This window comes from Arachis stenosperma, chromosome 10 (genome assembly GCF_014773155.1).
Source record: "Arachis stenosperma cultivar V10309 chromosome 10, arast.V10309.gnm1.PFL2, whole genome shotgun sequence".
Lineage (NCBI taxonomy): Eukaryota > Viridiplantae > Streptophyta > Magnoliopsida > Fabales > Fabaceae > Arachis > Arachis stenosperma.
Genome location: NC_080386.1, coordinates 127,242,972 through 127,262,931, shown reverse-complemented (window position 1 = coordinate 127,262,931; position 19,960 = coordinate 127,242,972). Strand labels below are relative to the sequence as shown.

Here is a 19,960-nt window from a genome sequence, read left to right as displayed (position 1 = left end):
TTTGGATTCCATCCCGTCAATCAAAAGTTTCATAATTATATCGTCATCAACACATCTATCCTCGACATCTAATATCTGTACAAGTTCAGGGGACCACGAGAGGGAATCTCTCTTCCAAATATTCATTCAGATAAAAAGAAAATTCGTCTAAAGCACTCCTAATCTTAACAAACATCATTTTAAAATCTTTAAATGATAATTTATATAGTACAAAATTGATCTACCATGGTGACTACTTAGGTTCACCCACAAGCTACTACCAACACCTTTCACTTGAAAAAGCGAAAAGAATAGTCTCAGAGACTGAGGTTGCTTGAGCAACTCCATCAATATCTAACAAAACCTAGGAATTTGGATGCAATTACGTTAGAGCAAAATTTAACCAATACAAAACCCCACATTAAAAATATGAAAATGACAACCTAACACCTAATTCCGTCAACAAACAGCAATACAAATAAAAGTAAGGTCAATCGCTCAACTTCTCACACACACGGTCATTCTCCCTACACAGCAACACCTCTGTATGTATTTGGCTACCTTTCATGACCGAAACATCTGAACCTATCACCTCTATAGATTCGACACTGTCAAAACAAGAAACATGACTCTTGACGCTTTCGTCTACCCAAGAGCAAGGGTCACTTAGATCAATCTCTACTTTTGATTATCCTACCACTAAGAAAAACCTAGAAAAGAAAATATTCAAAGAATCTAAGACTTACTTTTTTCACTCATGTTGGGATAAAAGAGAAGTTATACTTTTTTGTCCTTTCTCCGAAACTTCCACAAGTATCATCTTGGGGAAAAGAACAAAGATTTAAGATAAGGGCAATGTTACTGTGCTGAAGCTTCTTTTTTTTAGTAAGTACTGAAATGAGTTAGATGTGCCTAGAGAGGGACGCATATTGCTGCTGCTGCCAGACGCAGAGACAAGATCTCAATCAAATAAGCAATGGCAGGAACCTGTCTGAACTGATGCAGTGTGTTTGCGTTATGGGGTGGCATAATTAGTATGGATTAATTTATTCTTAATTATGCTAACAATTGGGTTGGATTTTCTTTTATTAGGGATGGGCTCTTATTTTTTTCAAGTGGTTTGGACTGAAAATGTATATACTTGATCCAAGCAATTTTGGCATAAGACTTTTTAAGAATAATAATAATTGAAGATGTGGTGAGGGCTAGGACTTTGTTTGAAACAAAACTCACATCCAGGAGTGTCCCACCTTCTTTTTATGAAGTGGACCAACAAAAATGAAATGAAATTTATTATCACTTCTCCCCTCAAGAATTTGTCATCATGCCTATTTTTAGTTTTTTACCCATTATTTTACACATCATTTTTAACATATAGATATTTAATGTCTATACAAAAATTTGATCCCAAATATATATTTTTAAATTTGTAATATAAATAATAATTTTTATGTTTTACTATTGTCATTTTTTATACTCATACAACTAAATATTAAGTTGTTAACGATGTATATTCATATAAATATGTAAATTATTATTATAAATCCTAAATATAAATTTTCATGTTAATAAGAAATTAAATTATATTAAAAAATTAAAATATTATTATCTGATATGCTTTATTTTGTTTGTATAAAATATACTATCGTAATTAAAGTTAAATAATATTTAGGAATTAAAAAGAAAAAATAATTTTTGTTAATATTTTATAATTTGATGATTTTGATCTTTTATTTTTTTATAAAAAATTTGAAGAGCACAGTAAATATAAAGTAATTAATGAATCATTAAAACTTTAAAAGAATAGTAAATTTATGAGAAAATAAAACAAAAAAAATATATATTGAATTTAAAAATAAGGATAATTTATGTTAATAAATTAATTGGAAGCCAAAATTACATAGATGTCTTGAATAAAAATTGATTACATACATATCTCAAATAGATCTATATAAATTGAATAAGACAAATTTAATTTTTAGGCATTTATATATAAATTAAATCAGATTGATTCGATTTATTATGCACAAGATATACACAGTAAATCGAATATATACATAATAAATAAGTATGGATTAAAATAAAAAATTTATTATAATTAAATTTTTATTTTAATTCATACATTAAAAACTTTTAATGTATTTATTAACATAAAAATTTATATTTCGGATTTATAATAATAATTTACATATTTATATGAATATACATAGTTAACAACTTAATATTTAGTTTTATGAATATAAAAAATGGAAATAATAAAACATAAAATTTATTATTTATATTATTAATTTAAAAATATATATTTGGAATCAAAATTTTGTATAAACATTAAATATCTATATGTTAAAAATGATGTGTAAAATAATGGGTAAAAAACTAAAAATAGACATGATAATAAATTTCATTTCATTTTTTTGGCCCACTTCATAAAAAGGTGGGACACTCCTGGATGTGAGTGACAAAATCTTAGCAATCATCACATCAATTATTATTATTATTATTATTATTATTATTAAAAAGTCTTATGCCAAAATTGCTTGGATCAAGTATACACATTTTCAATCCAGACTACTTTAAAAAAATAAGAGCCCAGTCCCAACAAAAAAAGTTAATCCAATTGTTAGCATAATTAAGAACAAATTAATCCATGCTAATTACGCCATTTCATAACATAAACATACTGCATTTGTCCGAACAGGTTCCTGCCATGGTTGACTTAATTGAGGTCTTGTCTCTGCTTCTGGCAGCAGTAACAGGCGTCCCTTTCTAAGTACAACCAATTTATTTCAGCACCTACTGAAAAAAAAAAAAAGAAACTTCTGCACAATAGCATTACCTTAAGACAATAGTAAAAACTACGGCTGTGTATACTTAACTGTCTTCAATCTGAATCATTTATAAAAAATATTCAAAATAAATTGATCAAACGATTAAGAATTCACCGAACATCAATCAATTTAGGAGCGCATGAAAGTAGGTAACATTTAAAATATAATTAATAACTAAACTTTTCACATTCTTCAAATGAATTAGAATGAATTTGAGACTAGGGCACTCTATTACACACCACAAGACATTACCGAGGTATAGAAGTAACAAAACTTGCTCTGTTTTCTTTGACACAAGTCAAGCTTGGGAGCTATGATGTGTATCTAAAATCTCGAACGGTTTAATTTCAGAACTCATATAACGATATGTTTGACTGACCATGGATCTCGACAAATCTCATAACTAACACAATAAATTCTTACTCTATATAAAAAACAAAAACAACACATCACAACACACTCATATTCTTTATTTATTTTGCTTTTCTTTTTTTTTTTTTTATAGTTAAAGATTTACTTATGACTTGAAGATCGAAGCATCTTTTGCAGGTATTTCACTTACGATGTTTGAATAAAGTTGATGTGTAGCCCATCCAACAAAAACAGCTCTTTAGGTATAGAAGTTGGTATAGCTCGGCAAGACCATCACAAACGGAACAGTCACCAAAAAATATAAACTTACTAGAATTTACTATTCAAGTTTCAAGATATATCAAAAAGATTCAAATTGACCATAAAAAAGAGATGAAAAAACCTCCATTTGTTCCTTCTTCAAAGCCAAAGCAATCTCAACACCACTATCACCATTTCTACTCTCAGAAAGTGCAAAAGCTCCGGTTTTATCCACCGAAGCAACATCAACTTTCTTAGGCCTTCCATATCCAAAATCAACCCCATAAACCCCGAACCGGGTTGAACCAGCAACGGAGTACGCTCTCTTTCCTTCCAAAAAAACAGATTCAATCTTCCTCTTCCATTTCTCTACGTCATTCAAAACCCCACTCTCCAACCCATTCAAAACCTCGCTTATCCCTTTCAGCACGGTAACGAACCCCTCGCTTGCCATCACCTTCTCTGTCTCTTCCGAAACCAAACGCCCCAAGAGGCAGTTACCAAAATAAGTTGGGGAAACCACTGGTTCCAATCTTGATCTACAATCCACAGGGAACACAAGAGCAACTTGCTCCTGCTCTGGTTGTTCTGCTTTCACTAAGCATGATAATGAATAAGCAACTGTAACAGAAAAAGTTGAAACCTTAACGATGCCGGTTTTGGATTTCACATAATTCTTGAGCTTCTGAATATGCGAGGGCTTCAATTCAAACACGCCTTTAACCGATTCATTATTATCGAGCTGGACTTCTTCACGGTTGTTTTTGTTTTCCCAGAGCCTGACGCTCCTATTGTTTGGTCCAGAGAAGTTCATCCACGTGTCAGAAAACAATTGGGCGAGTCCTTTCGCGTCCATTATAACGGATCTATCAAGAAACGGTGTTAGATTTTCAGGTAACGATATCGTTGGGAAAGTTGAGAGAGATGGATGTTCCATGATCTTGGAGCACGCGTACGCCCACGCTTTTACAAAAACCGTTGAAGAGTTTCCATCGACACCTGCATGGTGAGTTGTTATTCCGATGACGAAGCCGGAGTTTGGGAAGAGAGTAACCTGTAATGCGAGCAAAGAGGTTTTGTCATCGGAAACGCTCAAGCTAGGTACCAAACGGCGTCGTTTGGAAACCTCACAGAAGTCAGAGGAAATGTGGTCAAAGTCATCGTTTGACTCTGAAACAATGAGAGAAACGGAGTCATGTCCGGGGACGTAGGTGATGATAGGAATCGGAGAATCTTGTGGCCAAGTGATGTTACCGGCGAGGGGGAAGAAGTGTTGGAGAGTGAGTTCAAGGGAGCGTTTGAGATTGGGAAGAAGAGAGTCAAAGAAAGAAATGGTTGGGTTTGGGAATGCGTAGAAGAAGAGACGCTCAACTGGTTGAAGCCTTAGCCATCTTATGTCGAAGAAGGTGAGGGGTAGGGTGGTGGTGGTTTGTGACGGCGATACCCTGTAAACTTCATGGACTTTGATCGGTCGTGGTGTTTGCGCCATCATCAAAAAAAAAAAAAAAAAATGACAGAGATGCAAGTTATTAGATTTTATTTTTTTCGTTGCAACTTATGTATCTGGATGGCACTATGGCGCCAGTGTGGGTCCAGCCCGCACACAGCAATTTCTCTGGGAAAAATTTACACAGAGAATATAATATAGATATTTTTAAAAAATTCTTCAGATGAACAATTTTTATTATTTTTAGTTATTATTTAATTATGTAAATATTAAAATATTTTTAATAAATAATTTTTTATTTTATGTATATAAATTTTAAAAACATAAATGTAAATTATATTAATTCATATGTAGAAATTTTTAATAAATATAAGTATAAATTTATATTTTTTATATACAAACTATATATAAATATGAATATAAATGTCAAAATTGATAATATAATATTTATCAATAATATAATATTATTTATTTTTTTAAGTTTTAATCAAAATTAATTATTTAAATTAATTATTAATATAAAATATATATTAAAATATAAAATAAATATAAATTAATTAATTTATAAATATATTTATTTATAAATATATAATAATTAATTTTAATATATAAAAATATTTTTTAATATTATATAAATAATAAAAAATTAATCTAAATTTTTTTATTTAATATTTATTTATTTTTAAATAAATAAATATTAAATAAATAAATTTAAGTTGATTTTTTATTATTGCATACGTATTAATTGTTTTATTTTTTTTTTGAATATTGTAGATGACACGTTGCTCTCCAAAAAGTGGGCCATAGTTTGTCTTTATTAAGCATTATTTGCACCCATAAACATGGTTACGTGATTCAATAAATTTGAGTTTGGGAATCTGTTCTCTCTATATAAATATCCAAAAGAAAAGTATAAAAAGTCAATATCATTAGTATACAATATATTAGTATATAATAAGTACAATAGAATTAAATTAAAATTTAAATTAAATTATAATCAATTTATTAGTTTTAAATTTTTGTTAATTTAAAATTTAAAATAAATTAAAATTGATTGTCGTTAGTTATAAAAAAATAAAAACCAAAACACTTTTTTTCTAACGGTATTAACAAAAAAATAAAGACTCTCTTTCTCAATGGTGGTACATTTTTTTTTCGTCTTTTTTAACCGCAACACGGTCGTGCCAATGCCGCCGTTTACACCGGCAAATACCTAGCAGCGCCGGTCGATTGTGTGGATCGTTGTCACGGCGCTGCATCAACCTAGACCAGAAACGACTCCGACTCGTTGTCTTTTTTTTTTTTGGGATAAATTATTTTCTTCATGTGAATTGACAAATTCATTTTGCTATTACTAAAAACAAAAAGATAATTATGATAATCATTGGTTTTTTTATGAGTAATAATTTTTTCATTAGATTAAATTTTTTTTGTAGAAACACCTGCTGGGTACAGTTATTTATATATAAAATTGTTAATTAAAAATTATATAATAATTTGACATATTTAATTTTTTTAATTATTATTTAATAATTTTTAAATTTTAACTATCAAATATTACATCTACATAAATATAATTATATGTAAATTTTTAATTAAATTTTTAAACATTCTATTGCACGATGATTGTAATTTATTTTTATTTTAAATTAGTAATTCCTTAAATTTTCAATTCTACCTAATGGCTAAATTTAAAATTTATTAATTTCATTTTCTATCCTTTTAATACATCTTATTTAAAGATTTTTATTGTTATAAAGTAGATAATAATTAAAATAGTTAAGTGTATTTTTTGTCTTTAACCTTAATTTTATTTCAAACATTTTTAAATTTGATAAAAAAATACGCTTAGTCGTTAACAGCGTTGAACCATTAACGGAGCTGAGTGATACGAAAGTTGGGGAATTACTACTTTACCCCTCTAATTAAACGTTACTTCTCCGGTTCTCCCAAGCACACTCACTTAATCGTTGAAGCACGAACGGCGGCTCCAGGCACACTAGCGGCTTCAGTTGGACCGGCGACAACATGTGTTCCCCGACGGAGGCAACACGATCGGGGGTAAGCATCTCTCCTGGTTCTCGTTTGCAGCGTTTCATTTTTTTTTAGATTTTCGATTCTTTTTTTTTTTTTGGGTTTGGGGTTGTTGATGGCAAGGTTTAGGATTTTCCATGTGTGTTTGACTCCTATTGTTGAAAAGGTTGTGAAGAGCTGTAATTTTTAGGTTTAGCAACCATCATTGATGCTCTATTTTTTCAAATCCTGTGTATTTCGAAGTGTTGTTTTTGTTTCTTTGAAATTATTATTTTTTCGTTTCAAATACTGTTTTTTTTTTCCCTGAAAGAGTGTGCTCTATTTTGTTTTTAACCCTTTTGAAATGTTGTTGCTCTGTTTTTTATACTTGAAAATTTGTTCCTGTTAGGTTTTCTAGTTCATGTTCTAAACATGGAATTTGAAATGCATATCAGATATGGACTATTTTAACATTAAGTTCCATCATAGAGGAACCTTTAATAATAAAGAGGGAGTCTGACAGTATTTAAAAGATGAAAACACAATGGTGGATTGGACAAATCGTGATCAATTGGGGATAATTTAGGTTTATGACATTTTAGAGAAGTTAGGATATTTTGAAGACAACATTGCTGTGTTGTGGTACAAAGATTGTGGGTTGGGTATAGACGAAGGGTTGAGACAGTTGAAGACTGATGTAGATGCAATGGCCATGGCGAATGTTGGAGTTGAAAAGGGTGTTGTCAACTTGTTTGTGATGCATAAGACATCTGAGCCTGATGATTTTCCCTATGAGATTGGTTATTTAGATGTTGGTGGTGGTAACACTAATGAAGTAATGATGTTGATGTGGAAGTGGATGCCCAAAGTGTGGATGTGGAGGCCTAAGTTCCTAATATAGTTGAGGTCCAAGTTGTTAAGGATGTTGGTTTGGATAAAATTCAAATACATGGAGAAGAAGAAGCCCATGCCAACAATGCTGATTCTTTAAGTGAGGAAGATGAAGATCTTTACTTCAATGACAATGAAGATGATTTCTATGGGGATGATGCTCTCTTTGACGTTGACATCACTTTGGAAGAACTGTATCAAGAAATTAAGAAAAAGAAAAGAAAAGAAACATTGAGTCAAAGAAGAAGAAAAAGGCTGGCGGGGTGCAAAGCAGTGGGCTTAGTGAGGATGAGGGGCTGGATAGTAATGAATTAGAAGATTTGCCTACTGAAGGGGACAAAGAATACAAAACATTTCCGGTGTATAATGAGTTGACGGACATGAGTGCTTATGGGTGGGAGGTTAGAACATTATTTGCTACAAGAGAGGAATTCAAGGATGCGGTGACTACATATGTCGTGCATAGTGGCAGAAATGGTAAGTTTCCAGTTGTCGATAAGGGTTGAATGAGAGCTAATGTAAGGATGGTTGTGGATGGTTTGTATATGGAGTGAAGATGCCGACTGAGGATAATTGGTTTTTTTTTTTTTTTGAAACCAACCTTCAAGAGAGAAGGCTACACACATACAAACAAAAGAGCAAACCTAAACAAGGCCAGCCATACTCTAACCAAACTAAGAAAGAAAACTGTCACAGTTGCAGCTCATTATTTAACATCCGAGTGATGAAATCTAAGTGGTTTGGACAAGCTGTTTAAGAGGAAGGTTGAAGTGAATCCAAGACTGAATTTGAAGGATTAAAGAAAGGGCACAAAACAAGTGGAACATGTGCAATTGTCAAACCCAAAATCTTTAAGGGTAAAGAAGTTGGTGGACATCAATGACAGCTTTGAGGTACAATGGCGGAGGCTATATTACCATTGGCACGAGCTCCTGATGTCAAATTCTGGATCCTCAGTAAAGCTTCAAGTTCAACTACTTCCAGAGGCACTAACTAAAAGTCCTACCGTCCCAAGAGGGTTAAGCACGAATGCTCTTGTAGAAAATTTCATTTAACTGGTTTTCCTTGTCCTCATGCAGTTAGTGCCATAAATCGTGCCAAGAATGATGTTAGAAATTACGTTGATAACTGTTATAAAAGAGATGCATATGTTGCATTTTTTACCAACATGTAATTAGTTCTTGCAATGGAGAGCAATTGTTGGAAAGAACTGATCGAGCATCCAGATTTGATGCCCTCAACATATAGAAAGCCTATAGGCCGGCCTACCAAAAAGAAAACCCGGGGACAAGATGAAGAGCCAAGTGGTTCAACTATGTCTAGAGCTGGGGAAGCAACAAAAATGCTCAGGATGTGGTGTAATTGGACATAATAAGATGGGATGTCTACAAAGACTTCCAAGTGTGAGTTTGAATTTCTATTACTAGCCTATATCATGTGAGTTTAAATATGTAAGGCTGCGTTTGTTTCTAAAAATAGGACAAGACATTGAGAATAGGACAGGACAAGACAAGACACTGATGGACAGAGATAAAAAATTGTGTTCTTGTATTCTATTTGGTGATAAACTAGAACAAATTATGAAAATTCAATTTATTCCTATTTTTTTTTTCATTCAAAAAATTTGAGATAAAAAATATAACAATAAGAAATATAATTATGAAAAATTAACAAGAATAATGAAAGAAAAAATAAAAAATAAGTTGTGTTATTTGTTAGTGTCTGCGTGTCCTTCCTGTCAGGATGGACACAAAATACACTAATTTAGTGTCTCTGGACACATTGTCTCTGTACATGTCTCCTCTGCCAAACACAATTTTATGTCTCAATGTCCTGTCTCTGTAAATAAACGCAGCTTTAGGCAAAAATTATTGTTATCATAAGAAACTACCAATGTACTAGGTTCAAGACAAAACACGATGGTGACAAAGAAGGCCAAACCTTCAAAATTAACAAAAGGAACAAAAGAGACAAAGCAACAATCAGGCAAAGCAAACAAGATGAAGCACACAAAAGCAATAACTTTTGAAGCTTTCAAAGCAATGGAGAAAGAGGGTTTAGTTAGGACGGAGAGAATTTATATTAGGGATGTTCATAAAAAAAATAAAATGTGGTTAATCGGTTAAAAAACTATAACCACATTTTGGTTAATCAGTTTAATAACAATTTTAAAAATCATATCTATATTTTTTGAAATTGGTTAACCAAAACCAAATTAAAAAAATCGAATTTTAACTGATTAACCAAAACCAAAACCAAATTAAAATCAAAACCTAATTTCAAAATGACAACCGTTCTCCTCTTCGACAAAACCAAATTCACTCTTTGTCGCCGTCAACAGTTCTTCTCCTCTGCCTCTTGCCGGTGGTTCGTCGGACCTCTATCTCTTCGAGTCATCACTTTGATTCGAGATCTCTTCGATTCATCACTTTGATTGGAGACTCTGTCTCTATGCCTCGACCTCACATTCGCGACTTTGTCTTCACTTTGATTCGCCGGAGTATCTCTCCTTTTAGGTTCTCTTCTTTCGTTGGTGGCTCGCCGGAGCTCATCAATTGAGGTAAGCCTCCTCCTTGCCCTTGGTTCTGGGTTCTGAGTTTTATCTTGAATTTGTTATTTGTGTTTTTTCTATTTTGTTGATTTGTTCTGTTTTGTTCCTTCATTAGTATACTTCTGACATTTCAATGGATTGAAAATGTGCAGATTTTAAAATCTGCCAGTATTGAACTCTTCATTTCAATGGATCCTGCTGTAAGTTTCTTTTTCATTGTGGTTCACTTTTTCATTGGTTAGGACTTAATTAATTTGTATGAATTGAATGGAGAATTGTTGTTCTAATTATCTGTCTCATTGAATGGAGAATTGTTATTCTGGCTGCTGCATTATGATGTGTTTCTGCAACATTAAACTATAGTAATTTGGCCACTGATTTCAATTAAAGGGGGTTGTAGGATCACTTTGAATAATCATAAATTTGATACCATGATTCCACCAATAATCAAATCACCCTTTCTAACAGTAAAAGAGGGTTATGCCTAATCCTAATCTTTTGTTCCGTAAATTATGCAATATTTAATTTAATCTAATTTAATTTTTTGTGATCATAACCTATTGGTTTATCCAAAATTATAAATAAATGAAATTTTAAACTGAATTATACAATGTGTTAATCTATTGAAACCATTTATTACGTGCATGATATGCAATTTGTGTAGTTTAAATATTTGTCTTATGAATATATATGTTAGATGTTAGATATTAGAAGGAGTGGTAGAAGGGTGAACTTTTTGGCTACAAACTTGTGTGTGATTGTGTTTATTTAATTTTTTCTTCTTGGTCTTTTGTTGCTTTGTATTGTGAAGATTAGATTATAATGAGTATGAAGAAGGGTAGAGAAGTTGGAGATAATATTATTGAATCCAGATATGGGTTTTGAGATTTTGGATTCGGTAGAAGTATGATGATGATGCCAAGTGTGTTTGGAAGCAGAGATCCAGTTGACGGTCCTTTTTTCAGTGACCCTTTTAATAGCTCAACTAACTGCTTTAAATTACTTTTCTGTGTTCTCCATTACTTTTCTGCATTGGTTTATATAGTTGCACGTAATGTACAATTTTAGTCTTGGTATTTAATTGGATATGCCATTTTGCTTCGGCCCCTAGCTCACTGGGTGAACGTTTAAGTTCTGGAACCTAATTAGGGACTCCATCTATAAGCCTAGCAATTAGAATTATATACATATATTTTTTTGTTAGGTCCAATTATTTAGATAGTAATTTGATTACAAAGCAATAATTACACCTATATAGTTGCCTTAGAGCACTACTTGTTGATAAACTTCACATCATATTCTTAAAAAGTGGGATGATTATTATTATTCGGCCACTTCCTAGCTCTTGTTCCCTAAAATAGTAACATAATGTAATATAATTATTATATATTACATAATATATATTTCTTAACTTCTTAAATGGTTATAATTGATGACACTTCCTAGCTCTCGTTCCCTAAAATTTTACTTGGTAATTAGTAATTAAGCATGGTAATAATTGATGACACTCAACTTTTGGTGCTTGACTTTCAAACTCTAACAAATTCTCAAGTTCTCAATGGTTATTTGATTCAACATTTCATATGGCAAGTGGTCGATTCTTAAATAAATTGGATTGGATGCAACATGGCAGATAACTAGTGTTAATCTTATTACCTTTAACTGAACTTGAATCGATTTCAAGTATATCTATATATATATATATATATATATATATATATATATATATATATATATATATTGTTTGAACTTTACTTTGTGTTTGATAACTAGTCCATTATGTAAGAAGCTAATGTTACATGAATTAATTTTTTTTTGTGCTAGTATACTATATGGATATTTACATTTTAATTTGTATATATTTACAGATTTAATATTGTTGGAAGTATTTAATAATTAGATTTTATGGCTTCTTATTCAGAATGAAGTAGCCGATCGTGATATTCCCATGTCAGAATTTGTAGAGCATTCGACTTCTACATTACCTTCGCTCCTAACCACATCATCTGAACGCAAGATCAATAGTTTGGGACCATTTCAAGAGAATCTCTGATGATGAAAATAAGGCTCAATGTTAATACTGTTTAAAAGTGATCAAGTGTGGAAATGGAACAAAAGCAATGAGATCACATTTAAAGATTTGCATAAGCAATCCCGGTTTAGATAGAGGCAAACGACAAAAAAACAGGCACATCGCCTAGCTTAGAAGCACAAGTGGGTAGGTTTGATGCATACTATGCTTGGGAAAAATTGATATCGATGTTTATTCGCGAGAAGTTTCCTTTTCGATTTGTAGAAAGTCAAGGTTTTAAAGAATATTCGGCGGCTTTGCAACTAGGATTCAACACTCTTTCACGTAATACATTGGCACGTGACATCTTGATGCTTTATGAAACAAAGAAGGTTCAACTTCAAAAAATACTTTTCCAAATACGGAGGAAGGGTTTGTCTTTACAACTGATAACTGGAGTTCGTGTCAGAATATGGCATATATGTGTTTGACTACTCATTTCATTGATATGGACTAGAAATTGCAAAAGAAAATACTAAATTTTTGCACGTCATCGGCCACATGGAAGAGATTATGGCTCAAAATGTTAAAACTTGCTTGAATAGCTGGAAGTTGAACAAGATCTTGAGTATGACAGTTGATAATGCATCATCTAACGATGTAGGAGTTATGTATTTACAAAGAAGGTTGATTTTTGGATGAGTTTAATTTTGAATGGAAGTATCTCCATATGCGATGTGCGCATATTTTAAACCTGATTGTGAAGGAGATTGATGATTCGGTCGCCAAAATTCGAGATGCTGTAAAGTATGTTAGATCTTCAAATTCAAGATTAACTAGGTTCAAGGCATGTATTGTACAAGAGAATATTTCACATAAGAGTCTTGTTTGTCTAGATGTTGAAATGCGATGGAACTCTACACACTTAATGTTAGTAGCAATCTTAAAGCATCAGAAGGCATTTGAACTATTAGAGATGCAAGACAAAAAATTTGTTGAAGAATTAAACAAGGGAAGAGGAGTACATTCAATTCAAAATTGAGATTATGCTAAGTCCGTCTTACCGTTTTTAGAGATATTTTATGATGCTACACTTCGCATCTCTAGATCCTCTTGTGTCACTAGTAACTTATACATGAAAGAAGTGTTTGCTCTAAAAGAAGTGTTTGCTTTTGGAAGGAGGATTTAACAATATTGTGATGATGATGATGATTTAAGCATAAGTCTTATGGTAAGTAAGATGAAAGCAAAATATAACAAGTATTGGAAAAATGCAAAAACTATTAACATGTTGTTAATTGCCGTAGTTTTAGATCCTTGTCATAAATTGGATTATGTTGAGTGGTGCTTCATTAATTCTTTTGGTGCGGAAGTGGACGGTGAATTGAAGACAAAGTTGTCTTCTTGTCTTCATTCACTTTATAATTTATATCAAGGTGCAGATGAAGGAAACCAAGATGATATCCTCTCCCAACCGAGTGCAAGTGATAAAGCCAATGACATTTATGATATGGGGTTATATCGCCGATCAATGGGTTGCAAATCCAATGTTAAATATGAGTTTGATTGTTATTTGAATGAAGACTGTGAGCCAGATGATAAGCCTTTGGATATTCTAGGATGGTGGAAGACTAACTCGAATCGGTTTTCCGTCTTACCAAATATGCACGGGACATATTGGTTATACCAGTTTTAACAGTAGCTTTCGAGTCTGCTTTTAGTATGAGGAAGAATCATCGATCAATATTATAGCTCATTGACTCCTAAGATGGTAGAAGCCTTAGAGGAGGCTTTTTCTCATCTCTTGCACCTGAAAATTTCGAAGAATTTGAAAAGGTCGAGTAAGGTAAATTGAATATTAAATGTCTCTTAAATATATCATATGATAATTTATCAATTCTAATTTAGTTTGAATACGGAACATGCTTAATACTTAATCTTCTCTTGCATGTTCATCTCTAATCATAGTCATATGGAACATGAGGAATGATTGGAAGGGAAAAAAATTATTAAGGGGTGAGATTTGACCATCGCTTAATTGAATATAGAACATAATTTTATTTGTTGCTTAATTGGCAAAAAGAATCAGTTTGTTTGATTTATTTAGAAAATATTTTAGTTTAACTTATGTAGATTCAAATGATGAATAAAATTAATTAAATTATTTGATTAGACTTTATAATTTTTTTAAATTTATAATTATAGCTTTTTTTGTGTGCAAATTTGATTTTATCAGAAGACATTACTTGTTCAATGAGTCCAGGTTTAATTGCGATTGAGGATGACTAGAAAGTCTTTTTATAAAGCACAATTGAACTTGGACCTACTGAACAAGTAATGTCCTCTGATAAAATCAAATTCGCACAAAAAAAATCTATAATTATAAATTTTAAAAAATTATAAAGACTAATGGAATAATTTAATTAATTTTATTCATCATTTGAATCTACATAAGTTAAACTAAAAGATTTTATAAGTAAATCAAACAAACCGATTCTTTTTACCAATTAAGCAACAAATAAAATTATGCTCTATATTCAATTAACGATGGTCAAATCTCTCGCCCCTTAATAATTTTTTTCACTCCAATCATTGCTCATGTTCCATATGACTATGATTAGAAATGAACTTATAAGGGAAGATTATGTGTTAAGCATGTTCCATATTCAAGCTAACTGATAGAGAAAAACTATAGAATAGATATTGGAATTGATAAATAGTCATATGATATATTTAAGAGATTTAATATTCAATTTACCTTGCTCGACTTTTCAAGCTCTTCAAAATTTTCACGTGCAAGAGAAGAGAAAAAGTCTCCTTTAAGCCAATCTTCGGTGTATACAAGGGATTCTACTATCTTAGGAGTCAATGAGCTACGATATTGATCGATGATTCTCCCCTATATTAAAAACAGACTCGGAAGCTACTGTTAAAGCTGGTATAGCCAATATGTCCCGTGCCATATTTGCTAGACGAAAAATCGATTCGAGTTAGCCTTCCACCCTCCTAGAATATCCAAAGGCACAGCCTTCATTCAAATAACGATCAAGTTAAGATTGGATTGCGATCGGTTGAACGGCGATATAACCCCATATCATAAATGTCTTTGGCTTTATTACTTGCACCCGAGAGGGTATCATCTTGGTTTCCTTCATATGCACCTTGATATAAATTATAAAGTGAACAAAGACAAAAAGACAACTTTGTCATCAATTCACTGCCCACTTTCACACCAAAAGAATTAACTAGGCACCACTCAACATAATCCAATTTATGGCAAGGATCTAGAACTACGACAATTAACATGTTAATAGTTTTTGCATTTCCCCAATACTTGTTGTATTTTGCTTTCATCTTACTTGCCATAAGACTTATGCTCAAATCATCATCATCATGATATTGTTGAATCCTCCTTCCAAGAGCAAACACTTCTTTCATATATAAGTTACTAGTAACATAAGAGGATTCGAAGATGCGAAGTGTAGCATCGTAAAACACCTCTAAAAACGGTAACACGGACTTAGTATAATCCCAAATCTTGAATTGAAGGTACCCCTCTTTCCTTGTTTAATTCTTCAACAATTTTTTTGTCTTGCATTTCTAATAGTTCAAATGCCTTCTGATACTTTAAGGTTGCTACTAACATTAAGTATGTAAAATTCCATCGCGTTTCATCTAGGCAAACAAGACTCTTATGTAGAATATTCTCTTGTGCAATACATGCCTTGAACTTAGTTAATATTGAATTTGAAGATCTAACATACTTCACAGCATCTCAAAATTTAGCGATCGAATTATCAATCTCCTTCAATTCATCCTTCACAATTAGGTTTAAAATATGCACACAACACCGCATATGGAGATACTCTCCATTCAAAGCTGAACTCTTCCAAGAAATCAACCTTCTTTGTAAATACATAACTCTTATATCGTTAGACGATGCATTATCAATGGTCAAACTCAAGATCTTGTTCAAATTCCAGCTATTCAAGCAAGCTTCAATATTTTGAGCCATAATCTCTCTCGTGTGGCAGCTGACTTAGCAAAAATTTAGTATTTTCTTTTGCAACTTCCAGTCCATGATGAAATGAGTAGTCAAAAATATATATGCCATATTCTGACACGAACCCATTTATCAGTTGTAAGACAAACTCTTCCTCTGTATTTGGAAAAATATTTTTGAAGTTGAACATTCTTTGTCTCATAAAGCATCAAAATGTCGCGTGCCAATGTAATACGTGAAAGAGTGTTGAATCCTGGTTGCAAAGCCACCAAATATTCTTTAAAACCTTGACTTTCTACAAATCGAAATGGAAGCTCCTCGCGAACAAACATTGATATCAATTTTTTCTGAGCATATTCTACATCAAACCTACACACTTGTGCTTCTGGGCTAGGCGATGTGCCTGTTTTCTGTCGTTTGTCTCTATTTGAACTGGGGTTGCTTATGCAAACCTTTAAATGTGATCTCATTGCACTTGTTCCAATCGCGCACTTGATTACTTTCAAATAGTATTGACATGGAGCCTTATTTTCATCATCAGGGGTTCTCTTGAAGTGGTCCCAAAATGTTGATCGATTTTTGCGTTCAAATGATGTAGTTGGGAGAGGAAGTAATGTAGAAGTCGAATGTTCTGCAGACTCTGATATGAGATCACGATCGGCTACCTCATTATGAATAAGAAGCCATAAAATCTAATTATTAAATACTTCAACAATATTAAATCTGTAAATATATACAAATTAAAATGTAAATATCCATATAGTATACTTGCATAAAAAACAAATTAATTCATATAACATTAGCTTCTTACAGAATGGACTAGTTATCAAGCACAAAGCAAAATTCAAACAATATATACATATACTTGAAACCGATTCAAGTTCAGTTAAAGGTAATAAAATTAACACTAGTTTTCTGCCATGTTGCATCCAATCCGATTTATTTAAGAGACGACCACTTGCCATAAGAAATGTTAAATTAGATAACCTTTGAGAACTTGTTAGAGTTTGAAAGTCAAGCACCAAAAGTTGAGTGTCATCAATTATTACCATTTTAATTACTAATTAGCAAGTAAGATTTTAGGGAACAAGAGCTAGGAAGTGTTATCAATTATAACCATTTAAGAAGTTAAGAAATATATATTATGTAATATATAATAATTAGATTACATGATGTCACTATTTTAGGGAACAAGAGCTAGGAAGTAGTTGAATAATAATAATCATCCCACTTTTTAAGAATATTATGTGAATTTTATCAGCAAGCAATGCTCTGAGGCAACTATATAGGTGCAATTATTGCTTCTTAATCAAATTACTATCTAAATAATTGGACCTCTCAGAAAAAAATATATAATTCTAATTGCTAGGCTTATAGATGGAGTCCCTAATTAGGTGCCAGAACTTAAACGTTCACCTAATGAGCTAGGGGCCGAAGCAAATGGCATAGCCAATTAAACACTATACTAAAGTTGTACATTAAGTGCAACTGTATAAACTAATGCACAAAAGTAATTTAAAGTAGTTAGTTGAGCTATTAAAAGGGTCACTGAAAAAAGATCATCAAATGGATCTCTACTTCCAAACACACTTGGCATCAGACCAAGAAAAAATTAAATAAACACAATCACACAAGTTTGTAGCCAAAAAGTTCACCCTTCTGCCACTCCTAATATCTAACATCTAACATATATATTCAAAAGACAAATAATTAAACTATACAAATTGCATGTCATGCAAGTAATAAATGGTCTCAATAGACTAACACATTGTATAATTCAGTTTAAAATTTCATTTAGGGCAATTTACTAAATTAAATAAACTGACTCGCAAATTTATCAGAATACACATTTTGAAAAGTGGATACCGAAATGCTTTTTTTTCATAAACTATGTAAACCGCGGCAGGGGTGTTGTTCTTTACAAATAAACGTAAGGTGTTGCGGATTACGTTGGAGGAAAATCATCACATAAACTGCGGTAGGGGTATCTTTTTTATTATTTTGTTTCAATTTTATCAAAAGATCAATTTTTTTGGAGCCTGTGATGTGTTTATTTATTTAGCTTTTTTTAGGCTATGCCTTCTCTAATTATTTGCCCATTTCATTGGCTAAGTTCTCTGTCTAACAATTTATTTTTATATAATAACAAATATGAAATAAATTACAATCTTAAAGTAATTGTATTTATATAGATCAACCATTAAAAAATAAGACTAGTAAGTTAATCTATTATTCATGATAACTCTTTTAATTTAGGTAGTACCTACTCAGTGCTAAATAAAAAAATTTAACAAATATACTTGTTCAATCCTAAATTTTAGAACTAAATTGACTATAAATTCAACAAATGTATTTCATGTTTGATATTATATAAAAATAAATTGTTAACTTAATAAAAAATTAATTAACTAAAAACGTACATTTAATAAAAATATAATTTTATATTTTAAAATATTAAAAAATACATTTTAAAAATAGACCAGCTGAACATATTTTTGTTATTTTCAACATTTAAAAATAAGGTATAAAAAATTTAAGAGAAAATGCCATTCCCTCCCCTGAGAGATGTTAAAATGACACTCCCTTTCTCTCTATTTATAAAATATACATTCCCCACCTTTCCCATTTTTTTTTGTTATTTTCAACATTTAAAAATAAGGTATAAAAAATTTAAGAGAAAATGCCATTCCCTCCCCTGAGAGATGTTAAAATGACACTCCCTTTCTCTCTATTTATAAAATATACATTCCCCTCCCCTATAACCTTTAAAAAAACCCCTCTTTAATCCATTTTAAAATTTTGTGTTAACTAATGTTAACTTTATTCATTTTTTTTTTGAAAAACAAAATTATTTTTACAAAAATATCCTTTAGTAAAAAATTTTATTTTTTTGTTATTAAATTTTGCTTACTAAAATACCCTTTAATAAATTTTTTTTTTATTGATTAAATTATATTTTTACTAAAATATTTTTAAAAAATTAATAATTAAATTATTTTTTCTAATATACCCTTCAATAATTTTTTAATTATTAAATTGTGATTTTACCAAAATTTTTTGTTAATAAATTATTTTTATATTTTACTATTATTTTAGCATTAAATAAAAAATCTTACCACTGCTAATATGTATAACAATTAATATTGATAAATAATTTGTTTCATAAAACTATTGAAATTTATTAACAACTTTATCAAACCTTATTACTTGAATTGATAATAACGGCGATGATTACACAAAGTTATGCAGCAATGGCAGCACCTAGGTAGCGATGGCAGAGACAACCAAAGAAAATTGAAGAGATTGAAAGAGAAATAGCGTTGGAACGCGACTGTGAGGGAATTGGAATCCTAACTCAAAAATTGAGTTTAGTTAGTAAATAAATATAAAGGGATAGTATGGTAAATTAGAATATTAATTTTATTGAATAAAATATTTAATTTTTTTAAATGAAATATTCTGTTAATATTTTTAACTAAATGGATTAAACTGTACATTTTACAAATAGAGGGGAAGGGAGGGAAGTGTCATTTTAGTATTTCTCAGGAGAGGGGAGTGTCATTTTCCCAAAATTTAAATATAAGAAATTAAAAATAAAAATTATCTATAAAAAATAAAAATAAAA

The 19,960-nt window shown here is 31.1% G+C and overlaps 1 protein-coding gene and 1 long non-coding RNA gene across 3 annotated transcripts; one reads left to right on the top strand and one right to left on the bottom strand.

The window, feature by feature from the left end:
* Positions 1 to 3,399: 3,399 nt before the first annotated feature.
* LOC130958009 (malonyl-CoA:anthocyanidin 5-O-glucoside-6''-O-malonyltransferase-like) lies at positions 3,400 to 4,932 on the bottom strand. Its single transcript, XM_057884883.1, has one exon. It carries the CDS (start codon positions 4,909 to 4,911, stop codon positions 3,520 to 3,522), a length of 1,392 nt encoding a protein of 463 aa, XP_057740866.1. The 5' UTR covers positions 4,912 to 4,932; the 3' UTR covers positions 3,400 to 3,519.
* A 1,909-nt stretch (positions 4,933 to 6,841) lies between these two features.
* Positions 6,842 to 12,597, top strand: LOC130954747 (uncharacterized). 2 transcript variants are annotated; one of them, XR_009076402.1, is made up of 5 exons: positions 6,842 to 6,927; positions 7,335 to 9,173; positions 9,673 to 10,330; positions 10,474 to 10,521; positions 12,243 to 12,597. It is a non-coding gene; the product is annotated as an uncharacterized LOC130954747 (long non-coding RNA). The 2 variants fall into 2 exon arrangements; XR_009076401.1 differs by having other exon boundaries at positions 7,335 to 10,330.
* The last annotated feature ends 7,363 nt before the right edge of the window (positions 12,598 to 19,960 follow it).